This window comes from Symphalangus syndactylus, chromosome 6 (assembly GCF_028878055.3).
Source record: "Symphalangus syndactylus isolate Jambi chromosome 6, NHGRI_mSymSyn1-v2.1_pri, whole genome shotgun sequence".
NCBI lineage: Eukaryota > Metazoa > Chordata > Mammalia > Primates > Hylobatidae > Symphalangus > Symphalangus syndactylus.
Window position 1 is genome coordinate 37,194,816 of NC_072428.2, and position 23,539 is coordinate 37,218,354.

At 42.6% G+C, this 23,539-nt stretch overlaps 1 protein-coding gene across 4 annotated transcripts; it reads left to right on the top strand.

Annotated features, from left to right (window-relative positions):
• The first annotated feature begins 5,432 nt into the window (after window positions 1-5,432).
• On the top strand, window positions 5,433-23,516 carry MRGPRX2 (MAS related GPR family member X2). 4 transcript variants are annotated; one of them, XM_055281300.1, is made up of 4 exons: window positions 5,433-5,557; window positions 17,214-17,380; window positions 18,410-18,523; window positions 21,546-22,557. In XM_055281300.1, the coding sequence occupies exon 4, from the start codon at window positions 21,571-21,573 to the stop codon at window positions 22,555-22,557; it is 987 nt and encodes a 328-aa protein (XP_055137275.1). In that variant the 5' UTR covers window positions 5,433-5,557; window positions 17,214-17,380; window positions 18,410-18,523; window positions 21,546-21,570. The 4 variants fall into 4 exon arrangements, with proteins under 4 accessions (XP_055137275.1, XP_063497856.1, XP_055137274.1 ...); XM_055281299.2 differs by lacking the exon at window positions 5,433-5,557 and adding an exon at window positions 6,026-6,072; XM_063641786.1 differs by lacking the exon at window positions 18,410-18,523 and having other exon boundaries at window positions 21,546-23,516.
• The last annotated feature ends 23 nt before the right edge of the window (window positions 23,517-23,539 follow it).

Sequence of the window (23,539 nt, forward strand, 5' to 3'; positions counted from 1 at the left end):
CATAAATGAAGGAGACAGGCTTACAGAGTTATAGTCATTCAGCTAGAAATGGACAGAGCCAAGACTCAAAAGAAGACTCACACCCACATCTGGCATCTCCCAGTGCTCTTTCCACTAATTCAAGCTACCTCCAATTAGAGCGATGATGAATAACCAACCAGCACTGTCTGTTCTTTATTATTACATAGGTTAAACCCTCATCTGTTTTCATCAAACTGAACTGAAACCTTCTCAGAGCTACCCAGTTGGTTGAGAAATCTTTGGGTCATTGCCAAGTACGGTCTTAGGATCAAGGAAATGTTACTTTATGTCCCAATTGTTTGGAGATCACTGGCTACAGTTAGTGGAGATGTAAGTACAGGTTCTTTCAGGCAAAAGCCAGCCTAAGCATAGCACAGGATGGAGAGGTACCCCAGGGGAACAGAGTCCCTATAATTCGCCCCTCCCACTGTCTCAGGGTAACACCTGAAGTTCCGCAGAAAAACATTTTTTAAACTCTCAAACAAAACATTAAAAGCCTACAAAAAAATGAGAGCATGTGTACCCAGCTAGGTAAAGTGTGCAATTTGAGTCTGTTTTCTGTTCATTTTACTCCTGGGGAGATTTTCTAGTCAAATGCAGAAAAGGAACTTTGTGGGCGCCCTCTTGTGGGGGAGACCTAGCACTGCAGGGCCACCCCCAGCCAGCCTTGCCCTTCAGAGTTGCTGAATGAGACAGAGGAAAGGCCGCCTGCCCATGGGATTTACATTCTAGTGGAAGCAGATGGGGAAATCCCAAGAAGATAAATGAACAAAATCTTTCTAGATCATTAAAGTAAAGAGCATGAAACAGGGTAATGTAATAGAGTGAGTAGAGGAGGGTGTGGGTCAGGCTACAAGTTGTGTGTTCAAGAAAGGCCAGCTGGAGCAGGGGAGAGGAGGTGGCTGAGCTGAGCCCCAAGTGTCAGGAAGTTACCAACCACGGGAAGGTCAGGACAACCAGCCCAGGCAGTGCCAAGGCCTTGAGGTAGGAATGAGTTCGGGGTGTCGAGCACAGAGAAGCCAATGTGACAAGTGGCAAAAACAAACAAGTATTCCAGTGAGTGAGGATGGAGGGTGAGGCACCTCTGGGAGCACCCATATCATCCAAGTGGGAAAACGGGGTCTGTTTCACACTTTCAGGAAACTTAATTCTCACCCCTGCACCCACCTCCCACAGCCAGTTCTTCAGCAAATCCAGCTGGCTCTGCTTCAAACCATCCACTTCCCTCATCCCCATGGCCGTCCCCAGCCCGAGTTATCACCCTCTTCTGTAATAGCTTCCTAGTGGATCTCCTTGCCCCTTGCAAGGCATTCTCCTCTCCACAGAAAAGTGATCTGCTTAATGTAAATGAGAAAATCAGATGGTGCCTCTTCCTTGCTTACAACTCTTCAATGGCTTTGCACTTAGAATAAACCTCCTCTTAGGTCTGACTTCTCCCTCCCTCTGCTCCAGCCACATTAAACTCTAATCTCTTTCCTGCCTCAGGACACTTGCACTCGCAGTTCCCTATACCAGGAATGTTTTTTCCTTGGTTTTTGACAAATCTGGTTCCTTTTCATCCTTCTGGGCTCAGCTTAAACTTCTCAGGGAATCCTTCCTTGACCACTCTATCCAAAGGAGCCCCCAGGTGACTCTCCATCACTTGTCCTATTGATTTCCTTCATGGCAGCTATGATAATGCGTTGTTATTCCATGTATTCATTATTTTCTTACTTTTCATCTTTTTTCACATTGGATTTGAGGTCCATGAGGGCAGGGACCATAACTCTTATTCACTACTGGATCCTCAGTGCCTGCAGAGCTCCTGGCATTTGCATGATATTTGAGGAATGAATGAATGAGCCCTAGGAGGTAGCAGTCAAGATGGAATCTAGGAATTATCTAGCCCAACAGCCCTCAAATTCTGTTTTTAGCACAGAAGCTGTTTCCAAATGGACTCTTACACAGAACCTAAGAATGAAGCAAGACACAGCAGACGTGAGCCCTGCCCTCCTGGCTCTGTCTCCGTGTCGCCAAGAGCCCTGACTGAGCCAACGATGCTGGCAGCTCTTGAGAAACACCTCCCAGGTGGCTGAGTCCTCATGAATTTACCCTCAGCCCATGTTTCTCTGGCTTCCTCTCTTTTACAAATGAGAACAGAGGCAGAATGGAAAAAATAACATTTTAAATTGTCCTCAGCAATTTGGGGGGTGGATAGAGTTAAATGTATTAGAGAAAATTTTCATGGGGGAATGTATTTGGGAACACTTCTGAGGTATGAATGAGCTCTGTGGTTTTTACTTCAGAGCACCTATGTGGACTCAGGCACATTTGCGAAAATTTCTGGAAACCCTGTGTGCCCCAAGGAGGGAGCAGAGACCAGTTACTCTCCTGCCACCCTGTTCCTTCTCCAGAACATTGATGCACCCCTTCAGGTGCCAGGCAGCACAACTCAGTGGGCACAAAAAGAGGGTGAGTCGGCAGAGGCCTGGTGTCCAGGTGTCCTGAGAAGGTCCTTAGCTGTATTCACATTATTTATGACCCAGTTCGTGTATTCTCAACTCACCTTTTTACCTTGGCCATTGATGTGGCAACCAACTATATGCAAATGTAGCCTGACAGCTGTCCAGAATGTCTCTTGATTTCTGGGTTTTTTTGTTTGTTTGTTTTTTTAAGACAGAGTTTCGCTCTGTCGCCTAGGCTGGAATGCAACAGCATGATCCGGCTCACTGCAGCCTCTGCCTGCCGGGTTCAAGCGATTCTCCTGCCTCAGCCTCCTGAGTAGCTGGGATTACAGCTACAGGTATGTGCTACCATGCCTGGCTAATTTTTGTATTTTTAGTAGAAATGGGGTTTCACCATGTTGGCCAGGCTGGTCTCAAACTCCTGACCTCAGGTGGTCCGCCTGCCTCGGCCTTCCAAAGTGCTGGGATTACAGGCGTGAACCTCCGTACCCGACCATGTCTCTTGATTTCTAATGGCTACTTATCAGCTGTGTGATCTTGGGCAAGTTGCTTAACCTCTCTAGGTCTCATCATCTGAAAAAGGGGGATGATAATGATACCACTTCATGTGATTGTACCAAAGAGTACATGAGTTAATAAATGTAAAGTGCTCACAGCAGTGCCTGACACAAAGCAAGTGCTATCAAAAAGATCAACGTTGTTACAATAACTATTATTATTGTTGTTACTCTCGCTAGGGCTGAGCGCTAGAAGAGGGAGACGGGGCTTCCTATAGCTCCGAGTCTGCTAAGCTGGAGCCTGATTTGCCATGGATGGGAGTTGACTTCAGTCCTCAGGCTTGTGGGGTGGGGGCAGGGAGGATAGGAGCTACCATTTATTGAAGGCACAGAATCAAAGAATTCTCAAAACACCTTAGGGAGAAGATACTCTTGGTATCGAAGTGGTGCCATTTGTCTGGGGTAATACCCGAGGTTCATTGCCTCATTCCAAGGAAATCGAGGACGTGGACACACACAAGGAGTGAGTTTAAGAGCAGAGGTTTAATAGGTGAAAGAAAGAGAAAAGAGAAAAACTCTCTCCTGCAGAGAGAGGGGCTCCGGAGTGGTCTTCCACTCCGGAGAAGAATAAGGACATTCTCAAGCTATTTCACCCCTGTATGTGGAGACCTAGCTGGCCACTCCTGTTTGAAGAGGGTCAGTCTCATGGGAAGAGGCTGCCCCAGTTGAGCTTCCTGCCCAGGCTGGAGCCCCTTAATGGTTGGGCAATAGTAGGCTGATCAAGAGTTGTCTTTCGGTGAAATGCATGGAGGCATTTTACAGAGGAGCTTGAGGAGGCAGTGTCTGATTGACACAGGGCATGAGAGATTGGTTGAACCAGGTGTGCTGTTTGCATAACATGCAAAGAAGCTGGTCATCCCACCCTAATCTTTTATTATGCAGATGGGGTCTCTACCTGGCTGGCGCCATGTTGCCTGCTTTTTACTGCACATGTGGTGACAAAGAAAAGGGAAGAGGGAACTTCCGCGTTGAATATACCTGGCTTCCAGATATCTCTTTTCTATTGCCACAGCTGCCAGTATTTACCTATGTAAGCTTTTAGCTTGCTTATCTATTCTTGCAGCTTGATTTTTCAGGTTGCCTTTTCTTAGAAAAGAAACGAGTTAGGGGCTGCTTTTTATTAAAAGGAAACCTTACTGAGGACTCTCTTATCCTCACTATCTGCCTAAATAATTTATTTCTAGTTCCTGTATCACTATCACCTTTTCAGAGATGAGGAAACCAAGGCTTAAAGGGGTTACAGGAGTCATCTGAGGTCATGTAGCCTGGAATGTCTGAACCAGGGTTGCCCCTAGGCCCAGTGAGTGTGGCCCTGGTCCCTGTCGCCACCCTGCGAAAGGAAGGAAAGGGTAGTGCATATCCCTGTGGTTCCCAGAATGTCCTAGGGGAAGAAGGAAACTGCAAAGATGTACCTCTCAGCCCTTTGTGCCTGCTGGACAATGCTGCAGGCAATATCCTTTCAGGGCCCTGAGGGGAAGTTGGTGCTCTGGGCACTGCTTCCCTGACCTACATCCAGGAGGCTGGGCTCTGGGTGAGGTAGGTGGGATGGGAATCTGTTGGGAAGAGCACTGGGCCAGGAGTCAGGAGCTGAATTTCAGAACTCGCCCAGTGTGCCAGTTCCAGCACCTAAAACAAGGCCTATCAAGTAGCAAGGAGTGCACAATCAATATTCATTGAAGAAATGGATGAGTGAATCCATGAATGAATAACATAGGCCCTGCTCTCAGGGAGCTTTCAGCCTAGAGGAGCAGAGGAGACAAGTGCAGCAGCTACAGAGTTCAGATGAGGGGAGTGCCCTAGGAGCTGGGTTATACCCCCAAAAGGGGAGCCTTCTGGGACCTAACAGGTAAAGGGGACTACAGAAGGCAAAGAGGAGAGAGGAGTGCAGGGCACAGAGGCCTGCGGAGCATGGACTTGGAGGCTGAGCAGGTTAGCACTTGACAGGGATGCGAGAAACGGCTCGCACTGTTCGGATCCTTATATTCTGGAACACATCCTGCCCCGACGATCCCTTCCCTTCACTCTCTCAAAGCGTAACTCCAAACTGGGCAGTTATCTGTGGATTGGGGTAAGCTTGGCTCCCCCACACTGATTTTCTAAAGTTGGGCTGGACACAGGAGCTGGTTTGACACAGAGGCCCCACAGGTCTCCTCCACCCAACAAGCAAAGCCTGGGACCAGCCCAACCTTCAGGGAGTCGCCCTCAGCCTCCTGAGCTATAGGCCTTCACTGGACCCAAGTCTTCACTGACCCAGAGCTCCACACTCTGCCCTCCTCCCTGGCTGCCCAACCCTCCACTGTGGGGTCAGACACACCCTGCCCACCCCTGGCAGCTGGTCCCTACAGCCTCTCCCTGGCCCGCCCTGGCCAAACACTGGCAGAGGGAAGCCCGGGAAAACCAGATAGGCAGGCCTTGCCAGATGGCAGCCAGGCCTGAAGGAACCTGGGGAGAAGAGGGTGACGTGAAGGTCACTGGGGCTCCCTGAAAGTCAGAAAGATGTGGAGATGAGTTGTTGTCACTGAGACCTAATGGGCAGTAAGTCTTACTCTTTTGTTTCCCAACAAATGAGAGAATTATACCAGAGGTAATAACCCTTTCCATCTCTATAGGGCCATCCAGCCTCCAGCCCATGTTCACATGAGGTATCCACTCTAACAGAGAAGCAGGAACAGAAGGGAACCTGGGGCATCCCTCCCTCCGTCGCATAGCAGCAGGTGCAGGCACCGCATCTTTGCCCAGTGCTTCCATCTGCTGTCCTCAGGCTATTGCCCTGCCCCAAAGCCTAATGTGGCAGACACGTGCTGAGCAGTTTCAGACCCTGCTGGCCTTGGGGATTGGGATTTTAGGAGCAAGCTTCAGAAACCCTGTGGAAGACTGGGAAAGTCGGTGAAATAATAAAGATGGTCCTGACGATGACAGAGAGCACATTCTGATGTCACAGGGCTTTAAGCATGTACTAAGCACTCACGTGTGCACCTTGAATACCTCACAACAGCCATCTTACTGATGAGGAAGCCAATGACTGACTAGTGAGGTTAAGCAACATGACAGTAAGATTAAATTAGTAATCCTAACCTGGGTTCATAGACTTAGTAGATCAGGATTTGGGACCAGTATTTCAGTGGTTGATTTCATAGACACTCACAGGAGCTGCTGCACATGCTGCCATCCATGAATGCTCAGGTTGCAAAAATTACATGGGTCCCCTTCATTGCTCTACTTTAAATTGGGATAGACAATCTTGGCTACTCAGGAGGCTGGAGTGGGAGGACGGCTTGAGCCCGGGAGTTTGGAGATGCGAGCTACGATCCTGCCACTGCACTTCAGCCTGGGTGCAGGGGAAGTCTTTGTCAAAAAAAAAAAGGGAAAAGCAAAAGAGAAAAAAGAAAATTGGGGTGGGTAAGTAGACAGTGGGTAGAGACTGGTTCCCAAACTTCACAGGGCATTCGTCTCACTTGGATTCATCTCCCTCTCCCCTCCCTCTGTCCTCACCCTCCCTCCCCATTCCCTCTTGCACGAAGGCACACACACCACGCACAAATACACCTCGGCTTGAGATCCCAGGCTTTTTCCAGCCATGTCATTGACATGGGCCCCCTGCTGGCCAGTGAAGGGTTACCTCATGCTAACAAAGCAATGATCCTTGACTACCACCTAGTGGCGTAATGTCGTAATGTTACATTTCTTTTCCATCCCTCCTTAATCTGATGATATTAAATATTTCAGTAACCAGAAGCCAAAATGTTAAGAGTTTGCTGTTTGCGCTCCCTGCTTCAGAATCCCTAAAAAAATTCCTCATTAAAGTATATAACAGTAAATTTTGACGAAGTTGAAGATCTAAATTTAACTCAAAACTTGGCAGTGAAATTTGAACTAGAATAACAGGTATTATTTATCAAGCATCTATAAGCTAGGCGTTGTACCAGTTGATTTATACTGTTTAATTTACAATTTAATTTGATACCTCTATGAGGCATATCTTATACTTAACAGATTTCCAAATTGGGGCTCTGAGAGGGAAAATAGCTTATTCAATATCAAACAGTTATTATGCAGAAGACTCAGGACTAACCAATACCTTCATTTATGAAGCATGCAAAAGTTAACCAAATGACCCTCAAAACACCCTTGGAGAACTACAGGATTAGTCCTATTTTAGGAATGAGGAATAGAGATCCAGGAAAGTTAAGGAGCTTCTTAAAGGTCACACAATGAGTATTGCAAAAAGTTAAGTGTCAGACTTCACTCCCCAGGAAGTGGAGTCTTTCCTGTGCTGCTCCTTGCTCCCCAGGGCCGAGACAACAGTTGTGCTCTGACATTTTAGGGTCCTTGCTGCCATTGTACCTGGCCTCACAGAGTCTAAAATATACCCCCACCCCACCATCCCCAAGGTCTAGAGTCGCCACGTGGTTCCTTATCCCTGACACCGGAGTTGCCACCAAGCCCTATTGGCTCAGGTTCCTGAATTGCAGCCATATTCTGCTCCCCAGGCCGAAACCTCCAGAGCACTCCTTCTTCTCCTTAGTCAGACCAGTTCTTGCCCTGGCCCCTAGAAGTAGAATTGCAGCTACAACACAGCCCCTGAGCCCAAACTGCTAAAGGTGCTCTCTGGACAACCTACATCCAATAAACACAGAGAGCAAACCTGCACCACAAGACCCAGGTGCCACAATAGGTTTGTGATGCCCCTGAGCCTAGGACCCCAGCCCCACAAATGCTCTAAGCACCTTCACCTAGAACCTAGTACCACTGCAGCTGCATGTAGGCCATGTCCGACCTGATACCAAGAAGAATTCTCTCAGCTAAGTCTCCACACTGTGGGGGAAATAAGAATAAGAGGACAGCAAAAGCCCTTGCCCATGAAGACTTTAACAACCTCCACCACTACTGCCACCGCCACAAACTTCTACAGTCTAAGTCATTGAGGCACCCACAGTTATTCAATGAGCCAACAATGAATACAGCTGAGGAAGTTGCATAGCGATTATATCACTCAACTTACACAAAAACAGAGTTGTCCTGACCAACCAGCATACTAAGACCAAACTGCAGGTGAAAGTCTTTCTCTACAAAGATGATTCTAGAAAGTTTGGAAGAGGTAGATGTTCCATCAGATGGACAGATACAAGAAACATCATGCAGAGACAGAAGAAACATAAACAAGCAAGGAAATATGACACCACTAAAGGAATACAATAACTCTCTAGTAACAGACACTGCTAAAAATGAAATTTAAAAATTTCTGGAAAAGGAGTTCAAATGATGATTTTAAGGAAACTCGATGAGATACAAAAAAATACAGATAGACAATTTAACAAAATCAGGAAAACAATTCATGATATGAATGAGAAATTTAACAAAAGGTGGATATTATTTTTAAAAATAAACAAACCCTGAAGCTGAAGAATTCAATGAATAAAATAAATAATACAACAGAGAGATTCAATGATAGGCTTGATCAAGCAGAAGAAAGAACTCTAAGTTCAAAGACAGATCATTTGAAATTATCCAGTCTGGGGGAAAAAAAAGAATGAAAAATAGTGAAGAAAGCCTATAAGACTTATGGAACACCATTAAATGAACAAATATTCATAGTATGGTGCTGGAAACACTGGATATCCACATGCAGTAGAATTAAACTAGATCCCTATCTCTTACATACAAAGTCAACTCTGAATGAATTAATGACTCAAATATAAGACCTGAAACTACGAAACTATTGGAAGAAAACAAAAACATTGTATCAGAACATTGGCGTGGGCAAAGACTTTGCAAAGAGGACCTCAAAAGCACATGGATCAAAAGCAAAACTAGACAAATAGGATTGTATCAAACTAAAAAATTCCTGCACAGTGAAGGAAACAATCATCAGAGTGAAGAGACAACTAGCAGAATGGGAGAAAACATTTGCAAACTATTCAACAAGGGATTACTATCTGGAATATACAAGGCACTCAAACAACTCAAAAGCAAAAACCAACCAAACAAACAAAAAAACCCACCAACAATCCAATTTAAAAATGAGCAAATGAGCTAAATAGGCGTCTCTTAAAAGAATACATAGGAATAGACAACAGGTATGTGAAAAAAAATGCTCGAAATCCCTAATCGTCAGAGAAATGCAAATAAAAACAATGAGATATCATCTTAATACAGTTAGAATGATTGTTATCAAAAAGACAAAAAGTAAATAAATGCTGGTGGGGATGCAGAGAAAGGGAACTCATACACAGTTGGTGGGAATGCAAATTAGTGCAGCCATTATGGAAAACAGTATGGTGCATCCTCAGAAAGCTACAAATCGAACTACCACATTATCCAGCAATCCCACTACTGGATATATATCTGAAAGGAAGGAAATCAGTATGTTGATGAGATGTCTGCACTCTCATGCTTATTGCAGCACTATTCACAATAGCCAAGATATGGACTCAACCTGTGTCCATGAACAGATGAATGGATAAAGACAATATGGTACATATACACAAGGGAGTACTATTCAGCCACAAAAAAGAAAGAATCTTATCATTTGCAGCAACGTGGATGAGTCTGGAGGACATTATTTTAAGTGGAATAATTCAGGCACAGAAGGACAGATACCACATGTTCTCACACATGTGAAAGCTAAAAATGTTGATGTCATAGAAATAGAGAGTAGAATAGAAGTTACTAGAAGCTGGGAATGATGAAGAGATGGATAGCCTAATTTTGGTTAACAGATACAAAATTACAGCTAGATAGGAGAAATAAGTTCTAGAGTTCTACAGCATTGTAGGGTGATTATAATTAATGACAATTTACTGTATATTTTTAAATAGCTAGAAGAATATATTTTGAATATTCCCAACACAAAGAAATGATAAATGCTTGTGGTGATGGATATGTTAATGAACCCAATTTGATCATTATCCATTGTATACATATATTGAAATATCATATTGTAAGCCATGGAGGGGGCCTAGGTTGATGATTTATCATAGTTATGAAAACCCTGGAAGCCAATAAGGATCTAAAAGATGAGAGTCATCCTGGAACCCAAGTTTTAGCCTCAGAGAGAGGCCTATTTGAGGTCTCTACTCTCTTTGGTACTTGGAGGAGAGAAACCTCCATAGGCACCAGAGTTCTTAGTTTCAGATTCATCACAACTGTAAGGCATCCCATTTTACAGATGGGGAACTGAGATCAAAAGAGTTATCATTTATGTTGGAGGTCCCACAATCAATAATTATCAAATTAGAAATAAACCACATATTATAAAACAGTATCAATTATATATTTTGTATGCATATACCAAAGTATTTATGCAGTTGTTTCCATGTAGAAGTATAACCAGTGATTTATGTTTTCATCTATATTCTGTATCTTGTACATTCAGCAGACTGACAAGACTTCTCTGAAGCACAGGCATGATCAATTCATTTCCTAAATGGTTATCTTTTCCTCTCAGAAGGAGATTCTCATTTTGTATTATGGCTACAAGCCCAAAAGGAATGAAAGAGTTTAGAACAACTCATGGTGGGAAGTCTAACAGGAAAACCTCATGAAAATGCAGGATTTCAAAAGACCGAACCTTTAGTGTGTTCTCATTCATGAGAAATACAACTGCCAAGAAACTGCCTGATGCACACTTGGCTCTGGGGAAAAAAAAAAAAAAAACACAAACCAAACAAAACCAAAACAAAACGCTTTTCTTGAGAATTTATAACCATAAGTCAGTATCACATTGTGATCCAAATTCATACAACCTGTGGTCTTCCTAAAATTTCAAATGACAAATGAGGTTTCTGAGGACAACCTGATACATGAAAGCATATTGGGAAGTTCCTCCAGTCAATTAGAAAAAGAAAACAGAAGACCTCTCTAAAAGAACTCAACTACAATTCAGGCCTTACAGAATTTCCACAAATAAGCTCCCAAGGCAAGTGGCAACTCACAGTCAAAAATCACAAACAAATCACATGAAAGTGCCAGAAGAAATTACAGACAGTAAAGTCAGACACACATAGACTTTAGCACTAGAATTATCAGATAATCATAATATTGCCATGCTTAATAGGATTAAAGACATAAAAGAAAGAATTGGCAACACAAGTCAGCATCAAGAAATGAAAAAATGACTAAGAAAGTAGAAAAACAAAATATCAAATAGATTAACCTTAAATGTAAATAGGCTAAATGTCCCAATTAAAAGATACAGACTGGCAAATTGGATAAAGAGTCAAGACCCATCAGGAGATGTATACAGATGTGCTGTATTCAGGAGACCCATCTCATATGCAAAGACACACATAGGCTCAAAATAAAGGGATGAAGGAATAGAATATTTACCAAGGAAATGGAAAGCAAAAAAAGAGCAGGGGTTGCAATCCTAGTCTCTGATAAAACAGACTTTAAACCAACAAAGATCAAAAGAGACAAAGAAGGACATTACATAATGGTAAAGGGATCAATTCAACAAGAAGAGCTAACTATCCTAAATATATATGCACCCAATACAGGAGCACCCAGATTCATAAAGCAAGTCCTTAGAGACCTACAAAGAGACTTAGACTCCCACACAATAATAGTGGGAGACCTTAACACCCCACTGTCGATAAAAGACAGATCAGTGAGACAGAAAATTAACAAGGATATTCAGGACTTGAGCTCAGCTCTGGACCAAGCAGATCTAATAGACATCTACAGAACTCTCCACCCCACATCAATAGAATATACATTCTTCTCAGCACCACATTGCACTTATTCTAAAATTGATCACATAATTAAAAGTAAAACACTCTTCAGCAAAAGCAAAAGAATGGAAATAATAACAAACAGTCTCTCAGACCACAGTGCAATCAAATTAGAACTCATGATTAAAAAGCTCACTCAAAACTACACAACTACATGGAAACTGAACAACTTGCTCCTGAATGACTACTGGGTAAATAATGAAATTAAGGCAGAAATAAATAAGTTCTTTGAAACCAATAAGAACAAAGACACAACATGCCAGAATCTCTGGGACCCAGCTAAAGGAGTGTTTAGAGGGAAATTTATAGCACTAAATTCCCACAGGAGAAAGCAGGAAAGATCTAAAATCAACACCCTAACATCACAATGAAAATAACTAGAAAAGCAAGAGCAAACAAATGGAAAAGCTAGCAGAAGACAAGAAATAACTAAGATCAGAGCAGAACTGAAGGAGATAGAGACATGAAAAACCCTTCAAAAAATCAATAAATCCAGGAGCTGGTTTTTGGAAAAGATTAACAAAATACATAGACTGCTAGCAAGAGTAATAAAGAAGAAAAAAGAGAAGAATCAAATAGACACAATAAAAAACGATAAAAGGGATATCACCACTGAGCCCACAGAAATACAAACTACCATCAGATAATTCTATAAATACCTCTATGCAAATAAACTAGAAAATCTAGAAGAAATGCGTAAATTCCTGGACACATACACTCTCCCAAGACTAAACCAGGAAGAAGCCGAATCCCTGAATAAACCAATAACAACTTCTGAAATTGAGGCAGTAATTAATAGCCTACCAATCAAAAAAAGCCCAGGACCAGATGGATTCACAGCCAAATTCTACCAGAGGTACAAAGAGGAGCTAATACCATTCCTCCTGAAACTATTCCAAATGATAGAGAAAGAGGGACTTCTCCCTAACTCATTTTATGAGGCCAGCCTCATCCTTATACCAAAACCTGGCAGAGACAAAACAAAAAAAGAAAATTTCAGGCCAATATCCCTGATGAACATTGATGCAAAAATCCTCAATAAAATACTGTCAAACCAAATCCAGCAGCACATCCAAAAGCTTATCCACCATGATCAAGTCGGCTTCATCTCTGGGATGCAAGTCTGCCTCAAAATACGCAAATCAATAAACGTAATCCATCACATAAGCAGAACCAATGACAAAAACCACATGATTATCCCAATAGATGCAGAAAAGGCTGTCGATAAAATTCAACACCGCTTCATGCGAAAAACTCTCAATAAACTAGGTACTGATGGAACGTACCTCAAAATAATAAGAGCTATTTTTTACAAACCCACAGCAAATATCACACTGAATGGGCAAAAGCTGGAAGCATTCCCTTTGAAAATTGGCACAAGACAAGGATGCCCTCTCTCACCACTCCTATTCAACATAGTATTGGAAGTTCTGCGCAGAGAAATCAGACAAGAGAAAGAAATAAGGGGTATTCAAATAGGAAGAGAGGAAGTCAAATTGTCTGTTTGCGGATGACATGATTCTATACTTAGAAAACCCCATCGTCTCAGCCCAAAATCTCCTTAAGCTGATAAGCAACTTCAGCAAAGTCTCAGGATACAAAATCAATGTGCAAAAATCACAAGCATTCCTATACACCAATAATAGACAAACAGAGAGCCAAGTCATGAGTGAACTCTCATTTACAATTGCTACAAAGAGAATAAAATACCTAGGAATACAACTTACAAAGGATGTGAAGGACCTCTTCAAGGAGAACTACAAACCACTGCTCAAGGAAATAAGAGAGGATATAAACAAATGGAAAAACATTCCATGCTCATGGATAGGAAGAATCGATGTCATGAAAATGGCCATACTGCCCAAAGTAATTTATAGTTGTAATGCTATCCACATCAGGCTACCATTGACTTTCCTCACAGAAGTAGAAAAAAACTACTTTAAATTTCATATGGAAACAAAAAAGATCCTGTATAGCCAAGACAATCCTAAGCAAAAAGAATAAAGCTGGAGGCAACACGCTACCTGACTTCAAACTATACTACAAGGCTACAGTAACCAAAACAACATGGTGCTGGTACTAAAACATATGTATCGACCAGTGGAACAGAACAGAGGACTCAGAAATGATGCCACACATGTACAACCATCTGATCTTTGACAAACCTGACAAAAACAAGCAATGGGGAAAGTATTCCTTATTTAATAAATAGTGTTGGGAAAACTGGCTAGCCATATGCAGAAAACTGAAACTGGACCCCTTCCTTACACCTTATACAAAAATTAACTCAAAATGGATTAAAGACTTAAACGTAAGACCTAAAACCATAAAACCCTAGAAGAAAACCTAGACAGTACCACTCAGGACATAGGCATGGGCAAAGACTTCATGAATAAAACACCAAAAGCAATGGCAACAAAAGCCAAAATTGACAAATGGGATCTAATTAAACTAAAGAGCTTCTGTGCAGCAAAAGAAACTATCATCAGAGTGAACAGGCAACCTACAGAATGGGAGAAAATTTTTGCAGTCTATCCATCTGACAAAGGGCTAATATCCAGAATTTACAAGAAACTTAAACAAATTTACGAGAAAAAATAAATAACACCATCAAAAAGTGGGTGAAAAATATGAACAGACACTTCTCAAAAGAAGATATTTATGTGGCCGACAAACATGAAAAAATGCTCATCATCACTGGTCATTAGAGAAATGCAAATTAAAACCACAATGAGATACCATCTCACACCAGTTAGAATGGCGATCATTAAAAAGTCAGGAAACAACAGATGCTGGAGAGGATGTGGAGCAATAGGAACGCTTTTACACGGTTGGTAGGAGTGTAAATTAGTTCAACCATTGTGGAAGACAGTGTGGCGATTCCTCAAGGATCTAGAACCAGAAATACCATTTGACCCAGCAATCCCATTACTGGGTATATACCCAGAGGATTATGAATCATTCTACTATAAAGACACATGCACACGTATGTTTATTGCAGCACTATTCACAATAGCAAAGACCTGGAACCAACGCAAATGCCCATCAACGATAGACTGGATAAAGAAAATGTGGTACATATATACCATGGAATTATATGCAGTTGTAGAAAAGGATGAGTTCATGTTCTTTGCGGGGACATGGATGAAGCTGGAAACCATCATTCTCAGCAAACTAACACAGGAACAGAAAACCAAACACTGCATGTTCTCACTCATATGTGGGAGTTGAACAGTGAGAACACATGGATACAGGGAGGGGAACATCACACACTGGGGCCTATCAGGGGGTGGGGAGCTAGGAGAAGGATAGCACTAGGAGAAATACCTAATGTAGATGACGGGTTGATGGATGCAGCAAACCACCATGGCATATGATACGTAGGTAACAAACCCGCATGTTCTGCCCGTGTATCCCAGAACTTAAAGTATAATTTTGAAAAAATAAAATAGAACTTCTAGAAATTAGTAATATAAAAATTGGATTTAAACTTCAGTGGATAGATTAAACAGATGATTAGGCACAATGGAAAGAATCTAGTTAACTGTAAGATACATCTGAAGAAATTACCCAGAAAGCAGCCTCAGAGACAAAGAGATGAGACATAAGGAAAAGGTTAAGAAATAAGGATGGTAGAAGAAGAGGTCTAACATATGTTGAATTAGACGTCCAGAAAGAGATAATACTAAAAGTGATAATAAGGGCTAATAATTTTATAGTACTTACTATGTGCTCCTGTTGGAAATCATTTATATACATTAAATTATTCATCTTCACAGCAAACCTACAGACTAATAATGTTATCCCCATTCTACTGATGAGGAAACAAACACAACAGAGTTACAAAATCTGGCTAAGGTCCCATAGGAGAAATGCCAAGTAGCCTGGTCTTGTGTTCTTCACCGTTATGTTAATATTTTAAGAGATTATAGCATTAAATTGTTTAAAAATATTAAATGATGATAATTTTAAAATCTAGGAAACTCCACAAATCCCAAACATGATTTGAAAAAGAGTCACCAGATGCAATTTGGTGAGAATGTATCATAGCAGAGAAAAATAAAAGCTCTTAGAGAAAACAAGGCAGATCACCACAAGCAAATGGCAACCTGACTGATGGCTGCAACAGTAACCATACTGATGGCCGCAACAGTAACATTGGCAGTCAGAAGGTGGATCTTCAGTGTGCTGGAAGAAAGTCACTATCACCCTACAATGCCATGCCTGGAAAAACCATCTTTAGAAGACAAGGGTGAAACAATGACATTTTCAGACAGATAAAAGGAGGCATTTACCATGCAGAGACTCTCACAAAAGGAACTCCTGAAGAATGCGTTTTGAGAAATGGAAGAAATGAGATGTAAAATGGGAGGATGAGCAAGAGCATTGGTGACTATGTGGATAAATCTGAACAAACACTGACTATTTAAAACAATAATAAGTGTTTCATTTGTTGGAGGGAAACAGACTCAAAATAAAATAATAGAGCACAGTAGGTTAGACGGTAACAGAGGTCAAAACTTTCTAAGGTCCTGGTGTTGCTCGTGAGGAAAGCAGATTTCTGGGGACAAATGCATGGTTTACCCACTGCGCCAAAGTATAATACAAGAAAATGCTGAGTCTCAGAACTCGCCTCAGTCAACACATGTTCCCTGTCTAAGGTCACCCAGCTGCTCTGGAATGCAAAGGGGCATGATCTTGTATGGTGTTCATCATTGTGTCTTCATTGCCTGGAATGGTACCTGACATATCATAGGCAAACAATAAACAGTGTTGAATGAATGAATAAATGAGTGAATAATTTCTTCTGATTGTCTTAAATGCTTCATAATTGTTACTTATAACTCAATTTGGCTGCAGCATAGGCACATGAAAGGAAGTCATAGGAGATAAGGCTGAAAATATTGGTTGGCTCTAGATGATCTAAAAATAATCTAGCTAATAAATACCATGATGTAGAGGGAGAAACGTGACAGATGGTACATGTGATGTGCTAAGTCCCCTATATTTTATAAGGAGACTCAATATATCTAGTTGTTAACATTGGTAAATCAAAAATAGAAATGTTGTTTTATTATGCAATGCTTTTTTTAAAAAAAGAATGGAAACTGTATGCAGTGGTTGCTTTTGGGGAAAGAGACTTGGAGAGACTTTGCATTTCATTTTAAACACCTTAGTGTCATTTGAAATAAACCCGATTTTAAAAGATCAAGTAAGCCAGGGCCTTGAATGCCAAGCAGAAGAGGGCAGACTATTCTTTAGCTATGAAAGCTCACGTTGCTTGATTGTTCTGCTTCCTGCAGAGGCTCATTGTGGCAACGAAAGACTTCAGGATGGTGATTCCTTGCAGGGAGTGGGGCCGGAGAGGGTAGGGGAGAAACCAAGATAAGTGATTGGAGTCAGAGCAAATGCTGAGAAACATCTCATGCGGTTTCATGTGTCATACTCTTATTTTCCAGCACCCTCTGTACAGGAAATCACAGGGTTGTTGAGCATCTTGATAAGCTTTACTCAGTCATCAGGTTTCACTCCAGCTCCTGCAGGCATCTCCCCATCCTCAGCTGTTTGCCAGTCCCAGGAAAGCACTTCTCAACTCACCAACTCCAGTAGAAAGAAGGGTGTTAAGGTAAGAGTTTGTTCAAGAACCATCTTCTTTCAAAGGCAGTTTTGGTTTTTACCTTAGTCCACATCCTGATGAATTCATCAGGAAAAGGAGACAGGAAGCTACTTTGAGGGAGCTTTGGATCCTGGCAGCTTGGATGGTGGGAGATCCAAATGGGGTCAAGCAGATTCATCCTACTTTTCTTCTATCTACCTATATTCTCCCCTTCTCTTCAACCATTCAAATCTACAACTATGGAGAGAAAGATTTTGCTAATTTTAATTTAGGGGCAGGCTAGAATGAAGGCATTACTTCCCTAAGCTAAATTGTTACTTAAAACCTCAGGTTGCACTGATTTTCTTGTTATTCAAAAGGTTTTTTCTTCATATCTGTCATTGTCCCAGCAGAAAACACACATCACACACTTTAAAGGGGTAGTTTAGAAGAGTTTAGTGAAGAGACTGTTTACAAAGGTGTGAACAGGGATTAAGGAATGATGAAGCCTTCAAAGGCAAGTGATAGTGGAGGGCTGTTACCATTGCTAGGTCTGAAGTGATAAGAAGAAAGAGAAGTTCTGAGAACTCAGAATGTGCTGTAGCAGTAGCTGTAACTGTAACTGTAGCTGCGGCTACAGGAAAGGGCCACCAGACAGGGCTATGTCCTTAGGTAGAAAAACACTGCCACTGCCAACTCACAGCCCTTCAGGGAGCAGGGAGAGAGCAGGAAATTTTTTAAATATCATCCCCCAATCTCCTGTCAATGTGTCCCTTTGGCTGAAAAAAAAATCACCCTCCAATCTCCTGTCAATGTGTACCCTTTGGAGCCTGAGTGAAAGACAGCCCATTGACGAGGCACAGACATGTCTCTTCCCAGGATGCAAAGGCAGGTAGAGAAGGATGGACATGAGATACTAATGGCAAATAGGAAAAGTCCATTTCTTCCCATAGCCTCTTCTCAGTTTGTATTTCCTGAGACTTTCTCTATTAATGTGATTGAATCAACTTCTCATTCTATCACCTTCCTTTTTTTTAATTGTTTGACTTTCCCATCTAGTGTCACTTCTTTGGACTAGTCTCTCACTGTCATCATAAGTGCCTTGAGAATGGAATGCGGTTGGGAAAAAAAGGGACCGGGAGTACATAGGTACTCCCAGGTATAAGTACACAGGTATGCGTAATGTAAGTTTATGATTTTGGCTTCTCTAAAAAGAAACCTATTATAGTGATAATCAAAAAGAATGTTTATTAGACTTGGGCTGATGACTCCAAGACATCAAACACCAAGGCTCCTTCCAATTTCTATTTCCCCATCCCCAAAGCGGTACCCTTACCCTCATGGTCCTACATGGCTCCCAAACACATCAGCATTCCAGCCAGAGAGAAGAGAAAAAAAGAAAGAGTACAGGAGGAGCTGGCTATATCACTTTGTCTCACCTCCCCTTGACCATCACATATGGTTACATGGTGCCATTAGCATAAAGGGAAGCTGAGAAATGGGCCTTTTTCTGATCTAAGACTCAGAATTATTATGTGTGAGAAAAGGAGAATGGCTTTTGGGGCAACAAGCAGTCCCTATAGCCCCTGATTCTCTTTTAGCATCTGTACTCACATGGAGATTTTTCTCAAGACTGCCTCACAAATAGTGAATGATGTAGACATGGAACAGAAATAAACCTAGGACAGGGCCCCAGGAGACTGGAGCTGGTATTGGACCTGCTTTTCACCAGGTGATTCAGGAAACTCTTTTGTACACGTCAAGCCTGTCTTTCTTTGTTAAATGAGCATATTACAATAGATGGCCTCCAAGGGACATGTGTTGGAGGCTGGGGATATAATAGTGAACAACCACAACAAAAATGTTGAGTTTAATGAGGGAGATAAAAGATAAAACAGACAGACACTTAAAAATACAGGTGCAGGGCCGGGCGCGGTGGCTCATGCCTATAATCCCAGCACTTTGGGAGGCCGAGGTGGGCAGATCACGAGGTCAGGAGATCAAGATCATCCTGGCTAACATGGTGAAACCCCGTCTCTACTAAAAAAACATACAAAAAATTAGCCAGGCATGGTGGTGGGCACCTGTAGTCCCAGCTACTCGGGAGGCTGAGGCATGAGAATGGCGTGAACCGGGGAGGCGGAGCTTGCAGTGAGCTGAGATCACGCCACTGCACTCCAGCCTGGGCGACAGAGCAAGACTCCGTCTCAAAAAAAAAAAAATACAGGTGCAAACTGTGTTCAATGCCATGAATAAAAAGGCCAACCTGCCCCGAGGGAGGACAACAGAAGTGGTTTTCTTCCATATCTTCAATAGGCCAACCAGGGCTACAGGAACTAAGACAGCATGTGATGGATGCATTCAGTCCTTGATGCCAATTCTGCACCCCCACGGAGGACACATTCACTTTGCCCTTGGAGGCCTCCAACCCATGAGAGTTTTCTGCAGTGTGGAGTGATTGACAGCTGTTTTTCTGAAGCAAGAAAGAGCTCTTACATTCAGTTGCTTATTCTCAGTTGGCTTCTATTCACATCTCTTCTCCTTATTTGATTAATTTCTCTTCCTTACTGTTTCTTAAAGTTGCTTAATCTAGGCTTAAAAAACTGCAATTTTGACATTCCATTTTGGATTTGATATGAGCATTACTTGTTGCTTTTCTCCTTTCTTCATGTGTAGTTGGCATTGAACCCTTGCAGTGGGGCTGCAAGGCTGGTTAAGAACAAGCCCTCTGACACAGACCTGTGGGTTCAAATGCAGGCTCTACCACTTGTTTGTGAGACCTGAAGCACATGACTCAATATATTTGTGCTTTAATCTCCTTATCTGTAAAATTGGACTAATAATAGTACTGCCCTCACCGGGCTCTGAAGAGGATTTAAAGAGGCTATACCTGAAGAGCACTCAGCCAGCTGCTATTGTTCACCCCATTGTGAGTAAGGGCTCCTTCTCAAGTGTAATTTACATAAGCATCTGCCTTTTCCCCCAAAGCCCTGCACAGCGTAGACATGGTTCTTTTTTCTAATTTCCCACTCCTTTCCCCAAATAATCCTGTTCACAAATGCTTTAATTTGCAAAGAAATCTCAAAATCATCTGGGGGAAGTAATGGGTCCACCTTAGATGTATTCATACCGCAACACCCTCTAGTCACCTCTAGACACTAGACACTCTCAATTGCCACCTCTCCTTTTCCCAAATTGCCCCCTTTTCCTCCAAGATGCAGAGAAATTCAGATAAACCCTGAATCCTCTCCATAAATTGGAAGTTTAAACTCTTTTGGGTGCTGAGCAAAAGCCATATATTAGCCCTTCCAGGATTGAAGATATGACAGTGGCCATTATTCATTATCTGTGTAGGCAGAAGCAATCCCTTCAAATACACCAGAGCTTTCCCAGAAGGAAACATGAGGAACGATGTTTTCTTCATTTCTTTCCATGTGTGTTTTTTAGTGACCAATTTCATTTTAAAATGTCGATGTTCCACTTAGCCCAAATTTTCAACTACTCGGCTCCCCATTCATTCATTCATTCATATGTGGTACAAACTTCTTGACTCTCCACTATGCCCTCACATTGAGCTAGGCACTGAGGACACAGAAATGGATAAGAGAAAAATTCTTCCTGTTTTCATAAAGCTGACTCACTGAGCAATTTCTAGCCTGACAGGCCTGGCTGTCCTCAGACCTGTCCTAGCAAGAAGTCACATCTCCGTTATGATCCTAAATCATGATCTCCATTCTGACTGTTGATGGACCCCTCTCAGTCATTAAGGGTGGCCATGGGTCATGGCCTGGGTCATTTCTTCTGGCCCCTGAGAGGAAATCTGTATGCCAGGATAAAAAGAATGCTGAACTCAGAGTCCTGTCTCTTGCTGTCCCACATATTCTGCCTAGACTTTTCTCTTCCTGCCTCCAGGAGACATGACACAGTGACAGTGAATGGGGGTGTTTGGGCCTTAGAATATTCCCATAACAGTAGAGGGTCTACCTTGTAATAGAAAGAGCCCAGGATTCACAGTCAGCAAGAAATGAGTTTGAATCCAGGTGCTAGGACTCCCTGGCCCTTAATAAATGACTTAATCTCTTCAAGCCTCTAATTTCCTCTCCTGTAAAACAGGGGCGGTAATTACCACGTAACAGGCTGGTCATGAGAATCAGTGAACATGCAGCAGGTGCTCAAGTCTTGTTTTTGTTCCCAGGGGCACCAGTGGAGGTTTTCTGAGCATGGATCCAACCACCCCGGCCTGGGGAACCGAAAGTACAACAATGGATGGAAATGACCAAGCCCTTCCTCTGCTTTGTGGCAAGGAGGCCCTGATCCCGGTCTTCCTGATCCTCTTCATTGCCCTGGTCGGGCTGGTAGGAAACGGGTTTGTGCTCTGGCTCCTGGGCTTCCGCATGCGCAGGAACGCCTTCTCTGTCTACGTCCTCAGCCTGGCCGGGGCCGACTTCCTCTTCCTCTGCTTCCAGATTATAAATTGCCTGGTGTACCTCAGTAACTTCTTCTGTTCCATCTCCATCAATTTTCCTAGCTTCTTCACCACTGTGATGACCTGTGCCTACCTTGCAGGCCTGAGCATGCTGAGCACCATCAGCACCGAGCGCTGCCTGTCCGTCCTGTGGCCCATCTGGTATCGCTGCCGCCGCCCCAGACACCTGTCAGCGGTCGTGTGTGTCCTGCTCTGGGCCCTGTCCCTACTGCTGAGCATCTTGGAAGGGAAGTTCTGTGGCTTCTTATTTAGTGATGGTGACTTTGGTTGGTGTCGGACATTTGATTTCATTACTGCAGCATGGCTGATTTTTTTATTCGTGGTTCTCTGTGCGTCCAGCCTGGCCCTGCTGGTCAGGATCCTCTGTGGCTTTCGGGGTCTGCCACTGACCAGGCTGTACCTGACCATCCTGCTCACAGTGCTGGTCTTCCTCCTCTGCGGCCTGCCCTTTGGCATTCAGTGGTTCCTATTATGGATCTGGAAGTCTGATGTCTTATTTTGTCATATTCATCCAGTTTCAGTTGTCCTGTCATCTCTTAACAGCAGTGCCAACCCCATCATTTACTTCTTCGTGGGCTCCTTTAGGAAGCAGTGGCGGCTGCAGCAGCCGATCCTCAAGCTGGTTCTCCAGAGGGCTCTGCAGGACACTGCTGAGGTGGATCACAGTGAAGGATGCTTCCCTCAGGGCACCTCCGAGATGTCAAGAAGCAGTCTGGTGTAGAGATGGACAGCCTCTACTTCCATCAGATATATGTGGCTTTGAGAGGCAACTTTGCCCCTGTCTGTCTGATTTGCTAAACTTTCTCAGCCCTGATCTTAAAACAGTTAAGAGAGTCCTTGTGAGGATTAAGTGAGACAGTGCCTATGAAACAAACACTAAGTGCAGTGTCTCTCGAACTGCCTTACTCACAGGCTTCCACGACAGCCCCATGAGAGCTTTGCCAACTCTGGGGTCCAGGGTTGTTCCCACTTTTAATGAATCCTACCTTTTGCAGAAGGCTGAAAGCAGTGCAGAAAAGGTCTGCATTTCTTTGGTCACTGCACTTGATAGGGACTCAAAGAATATTATATTTTTAATTAATTTCTTTTTCTCTTCCGTACAATTTCTGTCTCAACAAAATTAGAAAAATCAAACTTAAATCTAGCTCCAAAAGAGCAGTCGTCTTTCATTTTGGCAGACCTTAGAATATCCCCCTAGCTTAATAAATCTTTGTTGAATGGCTTAATGAATGAATAAACTGGTTAATTTTTAAGTTAAACCTCTGAAAAGTCTCCATTTACCAGATCTGAGTCACTAAATTTATTGCTTTCACTACTTTTGAATTTTGCAAACATGAAATTAAGTTTTATAATTAGATAAATCAATTTCAACACATATTTAAAGTTTGAGGTACACTGTCTTCCTGTGGTTTCCTTTCACATGCCATCCCATAAAATCCCAGCTACCTACAGGCCATCCCATTCCTTCCCCTTTGCCTTTGCTCTAATCTTCCCTCTCTGGGGGCTCTCTAATTCGTCCTGGAAGTTTCCAATGGTCTTATACACTCTATGTTCTTGGAGGACAGGCTCTATGTCAGATTTACCTCTTATTCCAAAGAACTCAGAGCATTTATTTTGTTAATTAAATTGCACATATTTTTAAAAGTTATGTGTTCCACAAAATAAAATACTAATTGTAAATGCTGCATCTTTTAATAATTTAT